A 24644-nucleotide genomic window follows, 5' to 3' on the forward strand; every position below is an offset into this window, starting at 1 on the left:
AGTTTTATGTTACAATTATTTATTAAGAAAATAATCAAGTGAATCCAATATAAACCAAAATCTTAAAAAAGTAATAATTTAATGATTATTAGTATTTATAAAAGAAATTCTTTAATGTTTTTAGAATGGAAAATCAATTAATTAAAATGACATGTCAAAATTTCGCGCGAAATTCGAATTTTAATAATCAAAACTTTTTTTATAATTTTATTTTTGATAATACACCACTAAAATTCATATTTATAAAGTATATTCATGTTACTACTAATTTTAGCCGGCTGAATATATTTCTTGACAACCTCTTTTTTTGTTGAAACCATACTTTTATGTAAGCTTTCGTCGAAAGCTTTCGATTTTATCGAAACGTCGTCATCCTTTTTGTTATGTTTTTTACTTTTTCCAATCATTTGGATGGTCTTTTCCTTAATTGAATTCCTTTTAACTTTTTTAGCCGATAATTCTCTAACTGGCGACATCATTCTCGGAGAAGTTGATGCGTCTTTTGTGAATTCTTCAATCTTAACTACAGGTTTTAACTTTTCTTCATGTTTAGCTTTTCTATATTCATTATAAATGCTATCCCAAGCGCTGTTTATACGTTTATTCATTCGATCCTCGTAATCTCTAAATGTATTTGGATTTCCGGTATATGAATTTTTGTTTGTGTATAAAGACCTAGTTATAAAAGAAAAATATTAGTGATGTTATTTTTTATCTTAATAAAAGTAATAACCTTAGATGTGGTCTTGCTAAATATTCAAGTCGTTCACTTGATTTAATACTTTCCAAACGAGTAGGTTTTTTCTTTGGTTTTGGTAATTTGGGTTGTTCTTGTTTTGATTGAACTTGATTTGGTTGTTGGTCTTGCTGCTCTCCTTGTTCTGGTGGAATTTGTTCTTGTTCTTCCTGCTTGTGATGTTGATGGCAACACTGTTCTTCCGATTTATATTTGGCTGTAACATATTTTGGTGTCGCTAACATCGCCACTCTCCAACTGCAAGTTTTCCTTTTTCGGAAGGACTTTTTTGAAGTTGTTGTTGAAGATATAACGCTTTTTGCAACATTAGGTTCGCTTGTGAATGAACTTATTTGGGATAGATTATCAGGCTTATCATTTGCCATTTTTGGAATTTAAATTTTTTTGTCGATGCACAATCAAATTTTGGGTAGACATGAATATTTATGAAGTATTTGGTAAATAACTGGGTTTCTATGACAACTTTACGTTATACTTTTTCGTTGTGTTGTAAATCAACATATTCCTCACTGGCATTCCAAATTTCATTGCAAAATTTTAAATCAATTGCCTTTTTCGGTGGTGCAAATATTTCATTTTCAATGAAAAACTTTCCGGTAATGCATCGAAGCGTTTCGCTTAAAGCTACATGAGCTACAGTTTGAGCTGCTTGTAAAGGAGTCTAAAATATTATATTAATCCCAAGAATATTACAATCACACAACAAAACCTTTGCGATTTTATCCAACGAAAAATAAACAAACTTTTTTAAATTTTGATATCTCTCCACGCCCCTCATTCCTTGATAAATATTAGTAACTGCAATCCCAGGATGTACAGCGTTAGATGTAACCCCAAAGTGCTTCAATTTTTCGGCAAAACCTTTCGAAGCAATTATATTACACAATTTTGAGTTGCTATACACCATAAAATCCATTATCGGATAATCCGAGATTGTGTTTAAGTTGCTTAATGTTAAATTATTAGCGTAAGCAAGAGTTGAGGTAACGAATATTATCCTACTTGGATTAGATCTTTTTAAAACATCTACAACAAGAAAGCTGAAATCAAATAAATCACATAAATTAAAATAACCTGTTAATAAATGTGTTAATAAAAAAGGCCCAAAATGGTTAATTTGCATCTCTTCTTGAAGTAAATCTTTAGTATATCGATGTAATAAACCTCCAACACCTGCGTTATTTACTAAAATATCTATATGATTTTCTTCTTTATTAATGCAATGGCAAAATTGTCTTATCGATAACAATGATGATAAATCTAAGTGTTTGTAAGTTATGTTAGCAGCAAAAGAAGAACTTTGTAACACTAATTCGGCGTTTATATAGTTTTTATCTGCTATAATTACTTTAGCTCCACGAGAAGCTAAGATTTTTACAGTTTGAAGTCCAATTCCTAAAAAAAAAACACTCTTACTCTCAATAATTTCAAAAAAAAAAATAATAACCAGATGCTCCTCCTGTTACTATAGCGGTTTTATTTCCTAAAAAAGTTGTGCATTTACACGAACTATTCGTTATTAAAGATAAATATCTGAATGCAGTCATATTTAACAATTAATCAAAAATTAAATATGACAGTTTTAAATTTTGTTGTAGGAGTACCAACATAAATAAAATTGAAATTAATAAAATGAATTAAATTAATAAATACTATTTAGTATTATAATTAAAAAGGAAAAAAAATTTAACTAGTAATCGCATATTCAAATTTTTTAATTTAATTTTAAATTCATTTTAAATAATTAATTCAGTCTTTTTATTGACGTTTGTGAAAGAGATTCAAGTTGGTACTACTGAGATATCTCTCCCACTGTCATTAATGTCAAAATATGCCACAAATAACTTGAATGTTATGTTTCTTTAGCTAAATTAAACCCAAAATTAATGATGAGTGACACAAAAGGGCCGATTCTTTATGTCCTGGTGATTGGGTTTCATCATAAAAAAGGTTGTCAGGTACGTAAATCGTCTAATAATTATTAAATGAACCTTCATACATTAATCTTACAATGCAGGTTGAGTTTTCTTTCCCCCCTTTGGTTCCTGAATCTCCAAACGAGTGTCCAGCCGGTTGGAAATACTTACCAACCTTAGCTTTACCAGATGGATCTCATAATTTCGACGAGGATACCGTATTTTTTCATTTACCCAGTTTAACACAACCCAGAAAAACCGTGTATGGTATATCGTGTTATCGACAGATTCCCGTTGAGAAATTAAAAAATAAAACAGCTGATATTACGAGGGGAACTGTACAAAAATCGGTTTGTGTTTTAAGTACTGTGCCTTTATTTGGGTACATACAAGTTAAAATGACATTGATTACGCATGCTTATTTCGATGAAGGGGATTTTAGCAAAGTTTCGTTACTTGAGGATACTTATCATCATTTAAATTCCGTTTTATTACAAAATGATTTACATGCACAAACATATGTGGGTGAGTTTTTTTTTATATCTAGAAAGGAAATACAAGTTTTTTTTTAATGTAATTTAATATGTTTGTTTTATTCTTTTATGTGGCTGATTATTTGTAGCTATGAATCATAGTAACTGATAATTTGTTTATAAATACAATGATTAATTGAATTATTATATGTACAGGGTGTTTCACTTAAAACTCCTAGGCCAAGTATCTCTGGAATGGCTGAGGTATTTGAGTTTTGTTAAAAAGTTCTTAAGTATTATTATTTTGCATTGTACAAAAATTTCAACACCCTTCAACACAAACTTTTTATTAGGTGCATGTGATAGAACATCAAAAACTGTGCAACTTTTCTTATTAACATTGATTTCAAAACTTAGTAGATTCTAAGAATTGACATAAAATGATTTGTAGAAGCCAATAAGATGGTGACAACATTATTTTCTAACATAAATAACATGTTAGGCTATCAAATACATTTTTCACCATAATAATAACTGGTACAACAACAAAAAATTATAATAACTGTTCAAAATTACTTCCATTTTCATGCATGCACAATTCGAACCTAGAGATTCCTACTTTTTGGAATACGCAGTAACTGGTAGTGTCTGGTGTTATACATCTTCAATCTTATCTAGTGAGGCCTCTTTCTTTTTAATTTCTAACAACCTGTCGTGTATATAGGCAGATGGTAACGTCATTATATCGTATTTGATAAATAGGGGCTTGCATGTTGATGTTTGAGGAACTCCATCAATTGCCAGAACGGCTTTCCGCAATTTCATACAACATAGAAGCATGAAATAAGACAAAGTAAACTGTCCTGGCTTCCTCACTGCCAATTAATTGTCGCACCCTTCTAATCACATATATTTGACGAGTAATTCTTCGTGGTGGCACCAAGTAAGAAGACTGTCTAGAAACTCTAGAACAACACCCAAATATTGCACCTTTCCTCCTTGAAACTCGTGATGAATTTAACTAGTTGTCAAGTGGATGTTGGACAATTTTTTACGATTTGTAACAAATTTATTGGTGGTAAAGTTAAGTAAGGTTGGTGGTAAGTTTGAAAAATTCGTATAAAATCCAGTTCTTGGAATATGAGTATAAAAACTTCCCAAAGTGTTAATAAAAGTGTCCTCTTTCCAATGAACCAACCCGTTTTGAAAAATAACTTTTAGTTTTTGAGAAAACAATATTTGAAGTTTTGCTAAAATTTTCGATGTTGCAATTTTCATCGATAATTTTCAAAATTTGCTATAAAATTAATTTCTTGAAGGATCCTTGTGGAAATATCACCAATTATTAATTAAAGTATCCTCTTTTTAATGCAACAAGCCGTTTTGAAAAATCACTTTTAGTTCTTGAGAAAAAAATTTTTGAAATAATCGACAATTTTTTCGTTATTTGCAATTTTCATCGATAATTTTCAAAATTCAAAGTTTAATAATTGAGAAGTTTATAACATCAGAAACTGGATCTTTTATGATGTTTACGGTTTCATTCAAAAGATGGAGTCTTGGTCTTGGCACGATTTTATTATGGTTGCTCTTCATCTGGATTTGTAGGAAAAAAAAGAATGAGAGATGTTTTTTCAGAATTTTACATAGATAATCTTTAGGTTGAGTTTGGGTAAATGGCAGAGTGCTTATAAGGTCTTTAATAATATTTGTGAAGAATTCGTTAAAGGAGTTAGCAGTTAATCTAGTTGAGGTTAACATTGAATGTCTTTTCCGTCCAGTTTCCGAGTTTATTATATTCCATGTTGTTTTCTAAGTAGTTATCTTTATGGAGATTAGTACATAAATATATTGTCGATACATTTCCACGAAGTTAGTGTTATCCTAGTTGCCTCAAAAATGGATGGTTCCAGTCCGTAACTTACAGACTTAAAGTTCCATTACTTAAAGTTCCATTGATTATCCCGCACCAAACATTGACCCCAAAAATAGTTTGATTGTTTGTACAGTCAAACTTATTCAGAAAGATGTCTCTTTCAGTAAAAACTGAAAATTCAGCCAAGAACTGAAGGCTACTGATATCGTCGCCTGGTCGTAAATGTTGCACAAAATTACAACTTTTTACAAAACTAAAATATCTCAACCCATTCCAGAGATAACTGGCCTGGAAGTTTTAATTTAAGTGAAACATCCTGTATATATTATTGTATTTTTTATTTTAGGGTTATCTTTAAGAGATTTCATAATGCACTGGAAACATAAAGCAGTATTACTATTTAAATTAATGCTTTTAGAGAAACGAGTAATTTTCCATAAAAGTCCCGTTCACGATTTATGTTCAACAGTTTTATGTTTGTTATCGTTATTTCCTGATATGATTGAAAAAGGGTTGGATAAATCGGCGTGTGTAAGGTATTATTATTAATTAAGTCTTAAACCCCATCTTCAATGTGTATCGTTTAGATTATCGAGACCTATGTCGCCAATGCCAAATTTTTCCGATGATGATATTACCCCAGAGGCAAGTCCTCGACATCAATCCAAAGACATCAAAATCGAATTTGTTGAAGCTCCATCGAAAGAATACGAAAAAAGCACACCTGAAAAAAATACGTCATCCACGGAATTAGGTGTAGAAATTACGGAAAGTACAGAAGAAGAAATCACTAAAGAGATATCAGAAAATGGTAATAATGAGAAATCGCAAAATTCCAAAGAACAAAATGAAACGGAATCATGTAATAATTGGATTCAATTGGCTCAATTAAAAAATGAAACGTGTGGTTTTCCTTTAAAAATTTTTCACCAGGGATATTTGTGTCTTCCGTATCTTTCGCTCCCCTACATGGATTTATTAAATGATGTGAATGTTCGCGGGTACGTTGTTGGGGCCACTAATGTTCTGTTTAAGCAAAAACGTCAACTTTTTGATATTTTGGTCGATATCGATACCGCAAAAATTGAATGCCAAGATTTAGAGTTAAGGAAACACCTACACCTAACGACCGAAGATTTACGATTCGCCGATTTTATCGTTAAACACGTCTCTGAAGAGAAACACGACGTCTTTTTGGATGGAGTTGGTTGGGAAGGCGGCGACGAATGGATTCGGACTCAATTTAAAATTTATTTGTTGTGTTTATTAAGAACTTCGCTGCTTCAAGATGATTGCAAAGAGTTTGAGCATTTCAATTCAAATTTTATATCGGCTTGGAAGGATACTTTTAATTATAAAATGTGGAGTGGGATTGATTATCCAACGATTTTAGAAGTTAATCCTGGTCATCCATTTTCAGGACAATTATCTGTTGCAGATATGAAACTAAGATTTTCACAGTAATATTTAATATATGTTTATATAATATATAAATATAGAGTTGTTTTAATTCTAGTACAATGCAAAATACCGAAGGTGGAAGAAAATTAAATCAAGCCATGGTCTCAACAGGTAGAGCAGTAGCAACAACTAGTAAAGCGGTTGGTGTGTAAAATATCATTTTATTAAAATTAATTTAAAAAATACTTATTTAACTTTTTTTCGAATTTTCTTTAAGGTGGTGCTATATCTCAAGCAAAAGGTGCGTTCTCAAACTGGTGGAGTAACTTATTAGTGAGCCCGGATCCCGCAAATGCGTCAACAATCGATGTACTTAATGATACAAATATTAAACCGGACGGTGTAGATAATAAAAATAATCAAATCGAAGTAACTAACGGGTTTTTAATAAACGAAATCGAAACGAATACGGAAAAAATCGTTGATCATAAACCCGGGGAAGTTCATTTAGTTTAAAAAGATTTCTTCTATTTTTTTCTTTTCAGTCTGTGTGTGTGGAAAAAGAAATGAAGATGAAATAAATAACGAAAAGGTTTTAAAAAAATCATCAAAATGTTAGTTAAAAGTATTATTGTACAAAAAAAATCAAGAACAATGTTACTATTAGAAAATCTTATTAACTTAAAAACACTCTTAATCTTATTATTCATTCCTTAGTTTTTTGTGATATTTAAATTTTACTTCTTGTTATTTTATTACAATTTTTTTTTTAACTTTATTCAAATCTAAGGGGAAGTGTAATGTTTAATAATTTAAGATCAATTCAATGTGTGTAAAAAAATTAATTTATTCATATAAAAATTAACTAATAAAATAATTAAGATTAGTTTGTTGTAAAAGTGCAGCAATTAAAATGTAGTTTGATTTGTAATTTTTGTAATCGTTAATTATAATAAGTAATAAATACTTGTATTTGAGGTTTTGTTTAATTTTTTTGCAATTTTTTTTATTTCAAGACAATCGTTCACATACATTAAATTAAACATAAGGTTCATTCTTATTTGCACATTCTCACACATATTGAGAATAAAGCTGGTAGAGGTAATCAAAAAATTTAATTGTTACTATTTATCCTTAGATTAATTGAATTGTTCTTGTCAACCCTTTAATGTTGAAAACGCTTGATCATATTTCACTGGGTCACAACCGAAATGTTATATTTATGAATTTAAAAGCTTCTTACAAACTCCTTGAAAAATGCAAAAATTAAATCCTTTATTTGGTAACATAATCAAGTTTAATGCGTTCATAAAACTCCTAATAAGTCGAAATGATATTAAAATGGTTAAACAAAAAAATATCACCAGGTGTGTCACAGTTATTTTATGGTTCATGTTGGTAACAATTTTCTTTTGAAGTTTAAAATTGTCAATAGTGAAGAGTTTTTCTCCACTTTTACTCTTTATTAGATGACCCAGTATTAAATTGTATACTTAATCAACTCTTAAAAAAATAAACATTTTGTACAAAAAGTTCAAACTTTTAATAGTCGAAATACAGTAAGGGAGAGTTGTGGTGCAGGAATACCAGTTTCCCACCGTATAAGAATAGTAGTTTGCCTTCAAATATGTTTTTTACCTCCGAAGACAACTTTTCTCAATATATATAACTTCCAGGTGCAGTCAAAAACTTCTTCGACATTGACGTCATAGAATATATTTGGCCATTATGCTTCCACCATCTTATTGAAAGCTCGTTTATTTGAATGAGTTGAGTTCATGATTTAAATAATTATCTATCTCTGACTTCAGATTAGTAGATTTATTGTAGTTTGTGCGATTTCTTTATAAAAACCCAAATTGTTTTGTTTTGGCATCATCTTCATTTTCATTCAAAACTTCAACTAGTTCTTGGTGATATTTTATCATTTTTGCTGTGTCAGCCTTCTAATAAATTTTTTTATCCTGATTTCTTTTTATTCCTAGATAAGTGTTATCCAGGTTTGAAACATTCCGCAGCTTTTGAAACTGGAGAAGATTCGCAGGATGCCAATACAGAAAGAATTTTGATATTTAGAAGCAGGGATGATTGGGTGAAGGGAGGGCCTCAGCTAAAAAGAGAAGCCCTAGCCTGGTACACCGATGCTTCAAAGACAGTTAGATCCGGAGGGCATCAATGGACCAAATAGCCACATTAAACTGCCCCTCAGCTCGGACATAATAAATTTTCCAAGCAGAAGTTCTTGCTATAAACTTCTGCACCGCTTAGAACCTACAGAAGGGACAGAAAGGTGCATCCATAAACATTTTCACAGAACTTCCACTCACAGACAAGCGAAGAGCATGATAACTCCATCGCAAAACAAAACCAAAGAGGTTTATGCCTCAGCAAAGGGGATCTAAGGACGCTCTCAGGTTACCTGACCGGCCATGCGCCCCTAAAATACCACCTCTTCCATATTGGACAAGCTGAGGATCAAACCTGTCGACTATGCACCGACGAGTCGAAAACTGCTGAACATATATTGTGCAAATGGGTCGCCAGAGGTCGTCTAAGACACAACATTTTCCGTAAAACTCCCTTGACACCTACCGACATAAAGGTTCAAGACCTCAGGACAATACTAAGTTACAATAGATCTTATAGGTCGCGGTAACGAGAGGGGCCGCTCCCCTCAGCCCGGCAGCAATAATAATAATGTGGAAAGAATAGAGGAGATTGGCCAGAATATGTATATATGGACGGCTGAAAGAAAAAAGACTCTTAAAGTAAAATTCTGCATTGATTTTGTCTAAAAAAATGTGGTTAGAAAAAATTATTAATAATTTAAGGTTATCTTTGCAAAAACACCACTTAGGAATGTGTTCAAAATTGTTGCTGGGGTCTCTACAGCAAATAATATTATTTGCATTTCATTAAAATATTGTTTCAATGTATTTAATATCAATGAAGTATCCCAAAATGAGATTATGTCCAGTTACAATTTTGAAGAACCACACTGTATAAAGTATTTATGAGAAAATTAATTTTTACGTTCAAATTTGCCATTCTAAACAATTACCATTTTGATTTCCAAATTCTTGTCTAAAATTTTCGATCGATCTAAAATAAAGTTATTTTTTCTTATAAATAATAAAAAACATAACCTAGAAACAGTAATAAAGATAAAAAGTCACGTCATGGCCATTTAATTTGATTAGTAAAGAGAGAAATACGTCATAGAAAATCCGGTAGTGTTTATATTTACCGACTAAGTTTTTGAGGTTATGTTAAGCATCGTAGGGCGGTAACATAACCACAAAACGTCGCGCGCCAGGTCACTCGATACTTGAATGAGCGGCGTCGAGCCGCTTCGTTGAAAACAAAAGACAAACCGATGCGAGGAGGAGACGACGAGATTTGCCGGTATAATAGTTTGTTTATTTTCCCACCGCGCGGCCGTCGTTTGCCGATTTCCCGACAGGCAACTGTCACCTACGGCCCGCTGTGTTACTCGAGTGCGTAAGGCTTTGCTTACATCTTCTCTCGTTTCGTCCCCCCAGCCTACTATGCAAAACATTACCGTATAGAAAAGTGGATCAATCTCTCGTGGTACGAAGTGTTCGTGTTAAATATTTTTCATTTTTTCGCGACTAATACGCGAGTGAAAACAGAACCGTTTCGATGAAAATTAAACGAAATTAGCCGACGGTTTCGGTGGGTAAAGGGTCGCGTGCGATAACGAGTGTTTTGTTGATCAACAAACTGAGTAAAATGACCATGAAACGAAACAATATGCGGTCGCCATCTTAAACCCGGAGTAGTAGTGCTTTTTTTTTTAAACGACGACGATCGCCCCGTTGTTTCGAACAACGTTGATGTGTCGATAATTTAGTTTCGATGTTTTTTTGTTTTTTTCATTTCTTCTTTAACCTAACCTGAAGTATCTACGAGATTCCTCGTGGAGAATCCGGAGGAAAAAGTGGTGAGTTTAAGTTAAGATATTCAAAGGGTTCAATTAAATCGTTAAAATTAATTTTAACCTAAAAAAAAGGAGAAGGTAAATTGATTTAATCGCGAAAATCTAACATCCTAGTCAAGTCAGCCATGATAGATACGTTTTAATACGTGTATAAGTGACGGAAAACAAATCCGAACGGGTGATTTACTTCTGTTTTAAATAGCTTACTAAGATTATTATATATAGATTTTTTTTTTATTGTTAAGTAGGCCATATTTAATTTTAAAACCAGGTGTGTATCGGAGTTGGAGAACCCACATGGCCCCCCTTTTTCATTAAGTCACTAATACGGTTTCTATTTATTTAGTTTTCTAAGATTCGCGTCGGCCATTTGTTTTAAAATTATACATAAAAGTTTCTAATTAAAATATGTAATAATCAAAACATTTTTCTTGGTAGTGTGCCTTGAAACCGAAAGAATTTTAGATGTAGTTATCTCCTTGTCCGCAGGTTTGCATGGAGCGCCACAGGGCGGAAAGGGATGGCTGAGAACAGATTATTTTCCGGAGGTGGTAAGTACCTCTTAACCTCAAAGAAAATTTTTTTTCTTCCTAAGAATGATTTTTTTTTTTGTTGCCAACTTAAAAACGCCGTATGTTTTTAAATCCGTAGGTATACTTTTCTCGTTATCTGATTCGCGGAGCCCGAAAACTATTAATAGCTTTCGTAATGTGTACCGAGTTCGATTTTTCCTCGGTCGAACGACGATCACGTGATCGCCGACTTGATATTAACGATTTGAAAATTGTTTCGCGGTTAACTTAGATTACTCGAATGCAACAAATGAACGTCTTCAACCAGCGACATATTGGTTTTCTCCTTGCTAAACTTGTTGCCATGTTTTAAGTGTTGTTGTTGTCTTTTATCATTGTAGGTTGCGCCTCCTATCGCGTTACAATCGTAACTCCTCCCTAAAACCATAGCCAACCCACATTATTTAAAATTATAATTATTTCAATATACATATATATTAGCTTATAATATATATATTAGCTAGCTTGATTTTAAATGTTTAAACATTGAGGTTTGATTTTTTAACGTTATGTGACGTATCAACTTAACCTTGAAATTATTTAAGTTAATACTTTTATTTAGGCGGATTAAACTGGATACATTTTTGTGTAATTTTTCCATAAAACAGCGCCATCTGAGAAGATATTTTAAAAGTTACTTAACTTAAACTTAATTCCTCGATTTTACTACAAGATAAACTATAACCAAGAGGTTACCCTTAACTACATATACAGTGAAATTCCCCTAACTCGAATCACTAAGGGAGCGGAAGAAAACTTCGAGTTAGAGAAAATACATTTGAAGCCTAGTCAAACGCTTGAGCTTACGAAAATTATTCGACTTAGAGGATAATTCGAGATATAGAAGTTAGAGTTAGGGGAATTTCACCTTACTTAAACCCTATCATATTTATGATGGAAGTATTTTTATGTATCATTTAGTATCAAGAAAGAGAAGAACGGGATTCTAATCGAGAAAGTAGAAGTTTCTTTTTTTACTTCCTTAAAAAAACTTTATAATCTTGAAATTTTTTTCTTGATTCCGATTGAGATGAATTAAATGTTTTAAAATGGTATTAAGCTGGTCGCTGTACCACAGAGGGCGTTAAGAGTCGTCCCGGTTCGGAAACAATTGATTAAGAGAGCACAACGCAGGCGGCCGAGCTGTGGACGCCCGATCGGAAATCGGCGGTGTCGAGATAAAGATGGCGGACTAAATATTTTAACCTTACAAATTTTAGACTTAGTTTTATAACGTTTCGTAAAAGAAAGGTTAAATCATCAATGATGGAGAAACGTAACCACATTATTTTGTGTAATCAAAAGATAAGATAAAGGTTCCACTTAAATACTTTTTATAAATATGGAATTAATTTTTTTTGCTATAAATAGATGTAATATTTGTTAATCTAGTTTGAGTAATTAAAAAAAAATGTTTTTGGTTTATTTTTTTGAGAAATCGTTTTATTTTGGAGTGTTATTATTATTATGGTGTAATGTGGCAAGGTTAAACCGGTGTAGATTTGGCCTCAACGGGGCGAGACTTTGTCGAGTTGAGCGAGGAGCATCGATCGCGGCGCGCCGGGGTCGCGGCTGTGGTGCAGTGGGGCCACCAGTCGTGGCGGCCGAAAAACACTTGTTGCTCCGACATCGGCGCGATCCAGGCGGCTGTGCGGTACTCAACTGAAGCGTCAGTTCTCGTCGACTGTTTCGCTCTCCCCACCCTCCTTCTACTCTCCCTGTGTGCCTACTACGCGCGGCACGATCGCTTTCCTCTCTCGTACATTCGTCGTAACACAGAACCGTAATCAAAGTTTTTTTTATTATTTTTAATATAAATTGGGTTTTCTCGATTAATGCTATAGTTTACTACAAACTTTATTGCATTATTGTATTTAACACTGTAATAGTCGCAAAAATATTCATACTCAAAGTAATCTTTTAGCTAACAAGCCATCTTTTAATTCTTTAAGACACATTTGGCTATCTACGCCTAAACCCAACATTTTAGCATCAACAATATTTTCAAGATACACCATTTCTTGGGCATTTCATGTACACAAAATATTGAAAATTTTAACCCCGTAGTTCTTTTCTATTCCAAGTCGCAAAGATCTATGCAGACAATCCATGCAATCTTATCAAAATTTTCATTTTGAACTCTGGCATGGTTTTTATATCTTTAGAAAGATCAAGTACATTTGTCGTCTAAAACTGCTTTAATATTAAAATCACAATCTGTACCTGCATCTTCATTCGCTTTTCTTTCCATACTTTGAGTTTTTTTTATAAAACTTATTCTGGCATTTTGCATCAGAAATGCGAATAAAAAATAAAATCAAAATAACTCGAAAAAGAAAAACGCTGTACCAATAACTTTTATGAAAGTTATATATAAAATATCGAAGTTGTGGTCTACTTCCGGTAAATCGGAAGTGGTGGCCATCTTGAAAGTATTTTAGATCGAAAGCTGAGGATGATTAAATCCTACTACCAAAATTTAAAAATTGTGCGACCAGTTTTGTGAGAACCATAAATGATACTGACGTCGATTCGTTTGATGTTAGCGGTACCTCGTTTTGTGACCTTGATTTAAAATCCGCCATCTTATCGCGAGTTACCAAAGGCATAGAATAACCAGAAGTAATACTGGCGGTATCCTGCCAAATATTTACCACCAATAGCAGCAATACCTTGCTAATTCGCTATAATATGGTGTCAGATTTGTCACTTCTGGTTATTCTGTAATATAAAGTTGCACTAAAATCTTCTACTTCCCTTAACAGAAATCTACACTTTGAAGAGTGTTATAGGTGTAAGACTATATCCACAACAGTACAAAGAAATACAACGAACACATGAGTGCCATACTAGAAATAAAAGTCAGCTAAGTTTACACACTGATGACAAGATTTATCTGAATTCTAAAACATATTACAATAAGGCTTGTACTCTTTGGATATGGTTGGGATACAAAAGTTGCCTTTTCAAAATTCTCCAAACCGTCGAGTGAGATAGGTTTAAGTTGTGAGCAATTTTTCTGGTACTTGTAGTCGGATTTTCATCAATTTCGTTGAGGACAACCTCTTCTACTTGGAGATTTGCAACTTCCATAGGCCGCTCATTATCAGCAGTATTCCTTTTAAAACTTCCAGTTTCCCATAGTCGTTGGTGAATGCGTAAAAACAAGTTATGGTGTGGTACTGAGTGATCAGGATGTCTTTCTTGATACACCCGCCTTGGTTCTGCCGAATTACCGCACGCCATTCCGTAAAGGTAATGAATTTCGTATATTTCAGCGTTTGTGTAATTCATTTTTAATTTTGTAATACAAGTTTACTTTTTGCAGGTACAAACTAATTGTTATTTTGACAGGAAGTAGCTTTTGTTATAAAATTTAAAGCCTACTTGTTAAAAATAAATTGTACAATTTTTTACACAAACGCTGAAATGTGCGAAATGCGTTTACCTTTACGATTTGGAGAATTTTGAAAAAAAAACTTTTGTATCATTTTTTTAAATTTTGCAATTATGTAGCAATTACGTTTACATAAATTTTGTTTAATTGTAAAATAAAATTTTTATTTCAAAAAATTGACCATGTTTTTCAACATAAAAGTTGCATAAACGATTCCGAAGATATTCGCAAAAAAGTATTTTTTTTATTAAATTTCAACACCCTGTATCTCGAAAATGGTGCATTTTAGAGGGTAAGTTGAAAGAAACTTTTTTTCAAATTTTTGGACAAGCTATCACATCCTGAAGTCCTGCGCATATATTATGAAACACTCTGTATAATCATCTTCCTAATGAAATAAAATCAGTGTTAACTCGTCTACTAAAGGTAAAGTTCAAAACTGAAAATTTTAGAATTTGAAATTTTATTTTAAAATTACCAATAATGCTAAAATTGCTCAATCAATATTTTAGCGAAAGGTTAAAAAATGGGGTTATTATCAAGAACAAGTTGGTTGTTTTGGTAGTCGAATATGTTAAAGTGCAATAACTACCCAACTATAAAGATTTTATACTAAATGGTTGTTAATTTATAATTATATTTTTTTAATTAATTATAATTTCCTTTTAAAAAATATTAATGAGTTGATTAAAAATTTTCGAATACGGTACTGTATTCGACCGACCGCGACTCTGGGGAATCGCGGGCTTTATAGAGGCGGCGGTGACTGTGTCGGAATTCCACGGATGCCTCGATGCAGCGAGCCGGTGCGCGCGCACCGATCAGCGGTGCTGTGCTAATCGGCCAGCGGTCGACGCCTACTACGAGGAAGCGACGTCGTCGTCGTCGTCTGGCGTACGCGATCCCAACACAGGCAGCATGCTGTTGCGGACTCTCCTCCGTGTTTTTTGAATGACGCGCGCCGCGCTTCACGAACAAAAGCGAAACGACTCTCGCGCTCGCAGCGCTAATTTTAAAACCGGACAACTATGATCGTAAAATTCAAATATATAATCCGCGCCATTATTTTGTTTTATAATCTACATTCATTTATTTTTTTTTGCTAATAAAAAAAAATTGTTTTTTTTTTTTAATAAATTTAATGATTATTTATTCGATGACGTAAAATCTTGTTTCCCAGGGTAACTAGACGTGCATTGCCTAAAGAAAATTTGCATAATCAATATTAACCTGAAAAGGGGGGAGGCGGGATAGCAATCGACAGGCGGCGTCGTAGCCGTCCCTTTCTAACGACGCAAAACTGCCGGTTTGCCAGATCGCTGGGATTTTGGTTTCGTTAGGTTGGGCAACCCTGCGGGCCGATTTCAAACCGTGTGGCCCCACGGCGCAAAAGGTTAAAGAACTCCTTGCCTCCTACGATATCATCCGAACGTTGCCCAACAAGTAACAAAACGGAAATAAACGCAATCTTGATGCGAAATTTTCCGATCGACAACAAATTTATTTTATTTCTTCTCACAAAAGTATATTTAAAAAAAGCGTGTACGACAGACTTTAAAATTAAAATGGTCGATTTGGAAGCTGCTTCCACATTCCGACGCCGAAAATAGAGCGTGGCGACTATCTATTTATACGAGGGATCTGTTTTAACTACCAGGATGTTTAAATGTGACGTGAAACAACTAATCGTTTAATTTATTTCAAAATGATTTTTTTGAGATGGTTATTTTCTTGGTTGGGTAGAAAAATTAAAGTAAAAGAAACTTTACGCAACCCAACCTTATAAAAAGATGATTATTTTATGAAATCTAAGAAACGAGGACAATACTTTAAAATCCAAAATAAATTATTAATTAAACACAGCTGTAAAACACTAACCTCGAATTATCCTCGTAATTGTCTTTGATTGCAATAAGTCTATTTATACACAATAAGTGACCTTTGCATGATCTAATCGGCTTTTGCTGCTGCGAATCGCACATAATGATGACACATTTTGCGGGAGAATTCAATTTTGAGATGACGTTTTCTTTTCGAATAATAGTTTAAACATATACAAAGTCGTTTCGTTTTAAAAATATTTACCGTGTGCGCGCAAAGTACTATTTAAAATTAAAGTTTGCTTTACGATTAAAATTTTAAACAACGCAGATACGGACGTTCAATAAAAATAACCAAGTTTTTTTTAATGCAATTTAAATTGGTGCAGACATATTCTATAGATATAGATATAGCGAGGGCAAATTCAGGTCCTCCGTTCGTCCAACCTGAAAACATCGGGTCCGTTTCGGTCGAAGGTCCCACAGGATTGGCGCATACATACATAAGATACGCGACGGCAACTCTGTGTTGGAGATAAGGACGAATTCATCTCAAACATTGATTTTCTCGAAGAAAGAGGATAACAAAACACCCAACCTCCCCATTCTCCCCCGCAGACCCTCCTCCCTAGACGAACCACCGGGACCTCGCCGCTTTCAACGACCTCCAAACCTGGCAACATTCGCACCTTTTCTAGAACGAATTATTATTGACCTGAAAACAAAAATTTTCTTCTAAATTATTTATTAATGTTTTTACAAAGTAATTACGATTAAAATTATTAAACAAACTATGTAAAAAACCATCGACATATACACCATAAATTCAGCATTAATTTTAGCTCTTAGTTTATAAAAAATGGTATTTCTTAAAGGAACCTTAAATTTTTCTTGTAACGATGTTAAACTAGATTTTTCATCTTCCTTTTTTTCGTCATCTTGAATATGATTAATTTCAATTTTCTCATTTAATTCTTCTTCGTTTGAAATGTTAGATTTGTCTGGTTCCATACTAAAAGGTGATAAAAAAATGATAAATATCTTCACTAAGAATTTTTTGCGTTGTCATTTTGATGGTTGACGTTTTCGATGTCGAGAGGTGAGTTGCGCGCGAGAGGGGGGTGCAAAATCCATTAGCCAGTGGCGGATCGGGTCAATAAGGGGATGCTGCGGGCAGCAGCAGCTCGAGGTCGCCCTTGCCGGCAACCAACGTCCCCCAAAATCATTCTACCACATCCACCAGAGGGTAGGGGGGACCACTGTACGAGATTTGACGAATCCCCTATCGCGTATGCACGTGCAACACCGCCAAATCGATTAAACTTGACGGTTGAGATTAGGTCACACTGTGGAAAACATTGCTGTTTTCTCATTAACATCTATATTTTACGAAAAAAGGTTTAACTTTTAAATGACATTGAAACGACTAAAAAGAGGTTATGTTATTTTTCGTTTTAAATAATGTTTATTTATTTATTTTTTAAATACATTAAATTTACTCTTGACGTGTTAATTTTTTAAATAAATTTAAATAAAAAAATTATTTGTTCTATTCGCAATGTTAACGTTTTGACATTTTCAAATCAATGATGTGTCGTAGAAAAGTGTTGCCAACTTATTTACACACATCATAAATTACTAAATAAGCAATACAATATAAAAATATCAACGGAGAAAACAAAATGTGTGATAATATCCAAGAAACCAAGACGCTGCAAACTACAAGTTGAAGACTCTATAATAGAGCAAGTTATGCATGTTAAATATTTAGGTGTAAAAATTACAAGTTCCAAAAGTTACAAATCTATGCAAGAAAGCACAAGTTACAAGAATCACACAAGTGGCAAGCTGTCTAAAGGACACTATATGGAAAATAAAAATATTTAAAGCCATGGTACGATCCATACTAACATATGGTACCGCGCCGATAGCAGAAACAAAGAAGACTAAACATAGGATGAGAGTGATGGAGATGAAAATCTGCGAGATAGGCAGACCAGCACATCTATCAGAGAAAGATGTCACATACAGGATGTAGTAAAATAGACAAAAGTAGGAAAGAAAAGGTGGAAGGAGCATGTGGCAGAAATGGATGAGAGGAGATTGGCCAGAATATGTACGTATGGACGACCGAAAGGAAAAAGACCACAAGGACGACCGCCCAAAAGATGAGCACAGAGCTGGTTCTTTTTGTCTGCGGAGTAAAGTCCAAATATAAGGCTTGACAAATTTTAAAATTGAAAACTTTTATTCTTATTTATTTGACATTCTAACCTCACTTTTAAATTAATTATAATTTTATGGTTACTTTTTTACCTGTCGGTAAAAATTGATTAATTCATCGCCTTAAAAGTTGATTGGAATGAGATGGTTGACTTAAAAGTGGTACATTTCCTGACCATAACACAACATGACCCAAAAATATTCCAACCTCGCCCCAAAGAACCTGCTGGTAATAATCTAAAACTTTGTTTTTAGCTTTTGAACTAATACAAATTGCATAGAAAACATCATTTTTATTTACATCTTTAGTTAATTATAGGTTCAGTTAATTTAATTTTAAAGCTATTTTTAAGTTTCAAAAAGTTGTAAACAGATTCATTAAGTTTTATACTTGTTAAAATAATAGGTTATGCTGTTATTATGTAGATTCAGTGCTTAGACTTCCACGCATATACAAAGTATATAAAAAGAATTGAGTCATTATGTGTATACAAATATGTTTTTGTATGTATAGTGACCAAATTAGGTCAAACCTAAATTAATGGCAAATTTGTCATCTTTTGATCACATCGACTTCTTTTCAAACAAATTTACACTGTAAATAGATAAAAAATGTTGTTATAGGGAAACATTATTATTATGAAAAACATTAAGATTAAAAATTGACTTCGTCGTCATTGTTACCTATTCTATCGATATTCCCAACCGATTAGAAACACTGTCAAGTTCGTCGGAACAGAATTTCCGAACATTTTCCTGATACGATAGAGACATCGTTTATATCTGTTGTATGGAACTACTTGAAATGTTTGTTGTAAGTGGAGTAATAAAGCTGTTCGAGTGATGGTGCCAACATTATAGTCTGGGAGTGACTATATCTATCTGTCGTTAACGCACTCACATACTTTGCATTAAAAACATTCTGCCAAATAAGCAAATTGCCGTGTACTGGGGGAGTGATCATTTTGAGACACTGTTGCAGTTCTGCAAAAGTCATCGCATATAAGTTGAAGAATGCGACGTGACTAACTTAAGCCGGGTTTTCTTTATATTGGGTTGGGTTGGGTAGAGTAAATGGTAGAGTAGAGCAGTTGGTTGTAGTAGTGTTCAGTGGTGTGGTGAAGTTACTCTACCACTTAGTATGTATCATTGAAGTATTTAGCGTGTTTGTGTAAATATGAAATGGTCTGAGGCAGAAACTATTAAATTCGTAGAATTGTAAGGTGAATATGAATGCCTTTTAGAATATAACAATAGTGGATTATAAAAATAAAAGCAAACGAACATCTGCATACGCAGCAATAATAGCTGAAATGGATGGATGGATGGATTACTTTGGAGTTGCTGAATTAAAACAAAAAAATAAAAAACCTTAGATGCACATATAACCAAGAACGTTTAAAAATCTAGAAATCAAATAAATCTGGAGCTGGCGTTAATGATCATACACTGAAATGGTTTTATATCATGTACTCTTCTACATCTTCTAAATCAAGTTCCGTTAAGAGAACCCAAGAATCCTACGCCTGTTTCTTATACTGCGCCATTTCTTCTTGGTTCTATTTTGTTCTTACTTATTAGCTACAGTTACTTCTTCAAGTAAAAGATCAGTCGCACATACCAATGCTTTTCGTACAGTTCGTACGTTTATCACTGTTTGCTATTACCTTCTGTACTATAATACTATATTCAATTTAAGTGAAAACAGCTACTCTACCAAACTAAGTAGAGTAAAGTTAGATCGGCTTAAAAGTACGACAGTTACTCTACCACTAACTCTACTAATGAAACCCCGGGATTACTCCTCTTTAACACGTTAAGTGTTAGATCATTTTTAATGTATTTTTACATTTGGAACCATTACGTTACTATGATTTTAGATTTAAGTTCAAGTCTATTCCATGTTCATAGATATACTCGGGATGTATAAATCAAGGATGGTAGTTCTATTTTTAATTGTTATTCAGCGTTAGATTGTTGTATATTTTTAGTGAACGAAGGGTTGAACTAACAGTAGACCTAGAATTAGAAACATTCGGGTTAGCCGTATGTCTCTCAAAACGGCTAAAACCGAATGTTTCTAGTTCTAGTGTTAGTTTTTGTGTTTTGCCTTCTATTAGCAGTATCAAGTTTTTGTCAACAGTATTTAGCCTTGTATTAGAAGTATATGATTTTTATATATATTGTTGTTTTCTTTTCTTTCCATTGTTGAAAATTAAAAATAAAAATGGTTTTCGCACTAAACAATGGATCTTTATTTTTACTGATCAGCTTTTACCGGTTTTGCCTATTTATTTCGGCATCTTCAGAAAGCTTTCTATATGTATACAAAATAAAAGTAATTACAATTATTCTTTATCTAGTCGAAAATAGTTGTTGAAAAATAAAACTTAAGTCTGGATCGAACACTTAATGAAATTTTGACAAATTATATAATTTTTGCCAACAATATCCAGCCTTCTGCAAGCAATTGATTGTATGATACTAATGATTGTATGCAAGCAAAATCTAATCTTATCAGCAGTATCTGTCCTTCTGTGAACAGTATCTACTCTTTTGCCACCAGCCTATTGGCCATGTATAATCTTCTATTAAGAGTATGGCAGCTGTATCTAGATTTCTGTTGGTAATATTTAGTCTATTATTAAGAGTATCTAAGCTTCAAGCTGCAGTCTCTAGTCTATAATGTTTTCTGGCAGCAGTATCTAGGCACTAGTGTTAGTTCTAGTTTTAATTGTTATTAAGCGTTAGATTATTGTATATTTTTATGTTTTTGAATACTTTGAAAATTTGATTTTTTTGTCTGTTCAGAATGTTTGGAGAAATATATGGGGTGACGAAAAATTTGTATGTGTGAGTGAGAGTGGCGTACGTTTTACCGTGTGTCGTACCCTTAGGCAACAGCAGGACGACGGGAACATCGAGATGGCGCACTCGACGGTGTCGTTTCAGTTAGTCCCGCGGTGGCACACGCGGCCGGCCGACACCAGAAGAGCGGATCGAGCGCCTCAAACACCGCTGCCGCCACTGCTCTCCCGCGATCGCATTATATCGACCGCTCGGCGAGTGCAGTGTTACAAATTTTCAAACACAAAAACGAAATTATCTAAAAACATAACTGAAAATTAGCAAGAAGTAGTATACTGTGAGAATTTGATGGCTGTGTTAAGAAATCGTCGTCGGGATGGTAGGTTTTAACAGCTGATTTTTGGAACGGCTTCAACGGGGCAGGTTGCTTGAGGATGAGAAAAAGAGAAAGAAAGAGTGAGAGAGAGAAAGAGAGGGTACCTAGAGTACAGCGCCTGCTGTGACGGAGCGAACTCAAACCCGAAGGCTATTGACCTTGGAATCTCGCATTGGTTCTTCGTCTCTTTTCAGAAACTTAACTCCTTAACTATTTCTTTTCTATACATTTTTACAAACACAACATTACATTATTTTATTTCGTTTAACAATTTCGATTAACTCTTATTTTGAGTGGTTTTAAATTGATTAAATTCATTTAAATTGAATTCGGGGTATTGGGCGATTTCCGTTGTCCTCGGCGGGGTTTGGGGGTGGTTTCAGTCTCTAAGTTTGGATAAGTTTAGGGCGTGGCAGCATCGATTTGTAAATGCGAAAAAAGCGGTCCGCGCGCGCTGTGGGGCCGTTTTCGCCCGGAATGTACTCGGTGTAGAGAGAAAGATTCGGTCGATAAGCGATTCATCGTGCATTCTGCACCGCAAACTTGAACATCGTCTTTTGAATATATCCTCAACCACCGTTTAGGCATTCAATTCAACATTCCTTATTTCTTATAAAACTTTGTTCAATTAACATTTTTAAAGTTATCAACATTATCATAAAATACAGAATTTTATAAAGACAGTTTCGATTACATATATTTAAGTTGGTAGTATTGGCATAAACTTAAAACAAAAACAAATTCGATTAAAATAATTTATAATGAAGTGTTTTGAAATATAATATTACGAATATTATCATTTCTTTAGAAATTTCATTTTTATGTTGATTATGAAACTAAATGACATGATGAAATGTCAAATTTGGAAACGTCAATTTTTAAATATATTTTATCATTATAGTACATGGGTTTATTAGAGTAAGATTTTATATCATAGCATCATAACAAAGTTTTAAAGAGAAATAATTTCGGATGGATTCAATTTTAATATAAATTTTTAAAATTTTAATCTTTCAAATTAAATGACAAATTGAAACGTCAAATGAAACGTTAACTTTTAAATGTTTTTATTTTGAAAACTATTTCATCATTAGACAATGTTTTATTAGGGTAAGATTTCTTGTTATTAACAAAATTTAAAGCGAAATAATTCTACTTTCGAGCCGATTGAATTCTGAAACAAATTTTTGACTAGTTATATGACAAGTTGAAACGTCAAATGAAACGTCATTTTGCAAAATTTTAAACTTTGCATCCAGCGTCGTTCCAGTTTCATTACTAAAAGTATTTTCAATTACTTTTCTTTCTTTTTTTTGAAATCCCCATTTCCATACATAAATATGGTAACCAAAGCGCCCTCCAGTTCCCCTTTTACTGTTCTCGCAACTCGTGGACGGCGCGGTTGCCGCGCTTGTACCGAGCGAGCTCTGGCTGCTGCTGCTGCTACCCTAAAGGTGCTATTGATTTTTATCTAGCAAATACCTTTCCGTGAAAATGGAACCACACCTAGATTTGGGAAACCCTTTTGAGCGTTATATCCCAGTCTCATACCCTCAAAAGAATCAAAGCTAGAATAGTCAAAATCCTTAATCTTGCTTAAAACTGCTTTTGAGCGAACCCAAACACAATTTTATCAAGTTTACCAAAAACAACCTTTGTAGTGATGTTGTTTTGTTCTTATCTTAAAGGATTTTTAATTTACTCTTCATAAACGCAGTAATTTTTTGGTTTAATCGAATATAATAATATCACAACGTATTTTAAACCGTGTTTCGATTTTGTTCTGGCAACACGGTTAACTCAAGGGATCACGTGATATCCAGAAGCGAGTGAACACAAGCCCTATTTGAAATGTCCCGCGATTGGTTGGATCGTTAAAACGCAAAGCGCCCGAGAGGCGACTTTGGCGTGTTGCTGCTGCGAGGAGGACGTACAGTTCCGTCCAAAAGTGAGGGCGACACCGCGGATTACTTGCCCACCTTACGATGGCGAACGGGGTCCGATCATTTCCCCTCTTTCTCTTTTCCACACTCACATACACACACACTAATACAACAACACATTCGTGTGTCGACGTTTTCCGTTTTATTGTACGCGCTAAACTGAAAATGTTGACCTCAACGGCGATAGCCGAGGTTATTACATATTCTACAATCCCAGTTCGATGAAAACCTAAAATACAGAGATATCAAAAAGTATGGATCCCAAGACGATTTTGGTTTTTTTCTGGGATATCTTAATCCGATTTTTATTTATTTTCGTGGTTTGAATCTAACATAAGTGAGTGAAGGAAGATGTAATCGACCGGCAGATTCTCAACAATGGCTTGCTTCTATTTTAAGATATCCGGTTATGCTTGTGATGATGACGATTCAAACGAATTGATGAAATATTTGAATTAGTTTTAACACCAATTTAAACGTAAATATATAAAAGTATTAGAAATCGTTTCGTAACTAAAATTTTGTGTTACACCGATTTCTCATGGTTGTAGCAACAAAAGTTTATCAGGGCGCGTCATCGATGACCTTGAGTTAAAAATACATTTTTCAAGAACCACTTTAGATAAAATGTTAATCGAAGTTTCCTACATATAAAACTTTTTCGTGAAATTCAATTTGAAAGAAACAACATATCATAGTCTAAAAACGGTGTAACAAAAATAGAACACGTTAAATAAATTTACAAGAGAAAATCGTTTATTGTTTAAAATTAAACTTGGCCGGTTTTGAAAACAATTTCTAGACACCGCTCAGTTATTTGGTGGGTGTAGAGGGTGTGACAACAAGAAAAGAACTCGACCTACGTAAATAACATCATCTTTAAAATCAAAAATCCTTTAAAGTAAGAATTTTTTGCAAAATTTGATTCTTGCCTTTGATTGACCTAGTGTGCACGAAATCTTGATATCGATTTGGTAGGTCCAAATTTTGGTTACCACTGTGAATGGATCGGTGTTGTTGCTGCGGTTCTAAACGTTGGGTTTGCAACGAAGTCAGGGCCTTCGATGCCCACTTCTGTGTATGGCCCCCGCAACCTGTTTATGTTCATGCGTTTTGTCGCC

At 33.6% G+C, this 24644-nt stretch overlaps 3 protein-coding genes and 1 long non-coding RNA gene across 8 annotated transcripts in view; 2 read left to right on the top strand and 2 right to left on the bottom strand.

Moving 5' to 3' along the window:
* Positions 1–181: 181 nt before the first annotated feature.
* Positions 182–2306, bottom strand: LOC111427133 (retinol dehydrogenase 11-like). The gene is made up of 5 exons (XM_023062122.2): positions 2205–2306; positions 1832–2152; positions 1467–1783; positions 734–1418; positions 182–675 (listed from the first exon to the last, which is right to left on the bottom strand). The coding sequence occupies exons 1-4, from the start codon at positions 2302–2304 to the stop codon at positions 1227–1229; spliced, it is 930 nt and encodes a 309-aa protein (XP_022917890.2). The 5' UTR covers positions 2305–2306; the 3' UTR covers positions 182–675; positions 734–1226.
* Positions 2307–2550: 244 nt separating this feature from the next.
* On the top strand, positions 2551–7400 carry LOC111427344 (late secretory pathway protein AVL9 homolog). Of its 2 annotated transcripts, none has more exons than XM_023062451.2 (6): positions 2551–2715; positions 2775–3198; positions 5369–5558; positions 5610–6482; positions 6539–6627; positions 6701–7400. In XM_023062451.2, the coding sequence occupies exons 1-6, from the start codon at positions 2644–2646 to the stop codon at positions 6937–6939; spliced, it is 1887 nt and encodes a 628-aa protein (XP_022918219.1). In that variant the 5' UTR covers positions 2551–2643; the 3' UTR covers positions 6940–7400. The 2 variants fall into 2 exon arrangements, with proteins under 2 accessions (XP_022918219.1, XP_022918220.1); XM_023062452.2 differs by having other exon boundaries at positions 6539–6623; positions 6701–6834.
* Positions 7401–9863: 2463 nt separating this feature from the next.
* Positions 9864–24644, top strand: part of LOC111427342 (Tousled-like kinase) — a 49307-nt gene continuing 34526 nt past the window's right edge. For 2 of the 4 annotated variants that reach the window (XM_023062444.2, XM_023062450.2), the window contains exons 1-2: positions 9867–10387; positions 10874–10935. In XM_023062444.2, the coding sequence (XP_022918212.1) occupies positions 10905–10935 (31 nt within the window). In that variant the 5' untranslated portion in view covers positions 9867–10387; positions 10874–10904. Of the gene's footprint in view, positions 10388–10873; positions 10936–21369; positions 21584–24644 lie in introns of those variants that run through there. The other 2 variants (XM_023062441.2, XM_023062443.2) reach the window with 2 other exon arrangements.
* On the bottom strand, positions 16519–17881 carry LOC111427346 (uncharacterized). Its single transcript, XR_011639656.1, has 3 exons — positions 16945–17881; positions 16677–16888; positions 16519–16620 (listed from the first exon to the last, which is right to left on the bottom strand). It is a non-coding gene; the product is annotated as an uncharacterized lncRNA (long non-coding RNA).

Source organism: Onthophagus taurus, chromosome 2 (assembly GCF_036711975.1).
Source record: "Onthophagus taurus isolate NC chromosome 2, IU_Otau_3.0, whole genome shotgun sequence".
In the NCBI taxonomy this organism is placed as follows: Eukaryota; Metazoa; Arthropoda; class Insecta; order Coleoptera; family Scarabaeidae; genus Onthophagus; species Onthophagus taurus.

Bases quoted from the DNA above. Each gene is read 5' to 3' on its own strand.
- LOC111427133 (XM_023062122.2), bottom strand. From the start codon at position 2,304: ATGACTGCATTCAGATATTTATCTTTAATAACGAATAGTTCGTGTAAA. The intron at 2,153-2,204 runs GTTATTATTTTT...TTTTTTTTTTAG, and splicing joins AGTAACAGGAGGAGCATCTG to GAATTGGACTTCAAACTGTA. The intron at 1,419-1,466 runs GTTTTGTTGTGT...ATAATATTTTAG, and splicing joins CGTTGGATAAAATCGCAAAG to ACTCCTTTACAAGCAGCTCA.
- LOC111427344 (XM_023062451.2), top strand. From the start codon at position 2,644: ATGATGAGTGACACAAAAGGGCCGATTCTTTATGTCCTGGTGATTGGG. The intron at 2,716-2,774 runs GTACGTAAATCG...CTTACAATGCAG, and splicing joins ATCATAAAAAAGGTTGTCAG to GTTGAGTTTTCTTTCCCCCC. The intron at 5,559-5,609 runs GTATTATTATTA...TGTATCGTTTAG, and splicing joins GATAAATCGGCGTGTGTAAG to ATTATCGAGACCTATGTCGC.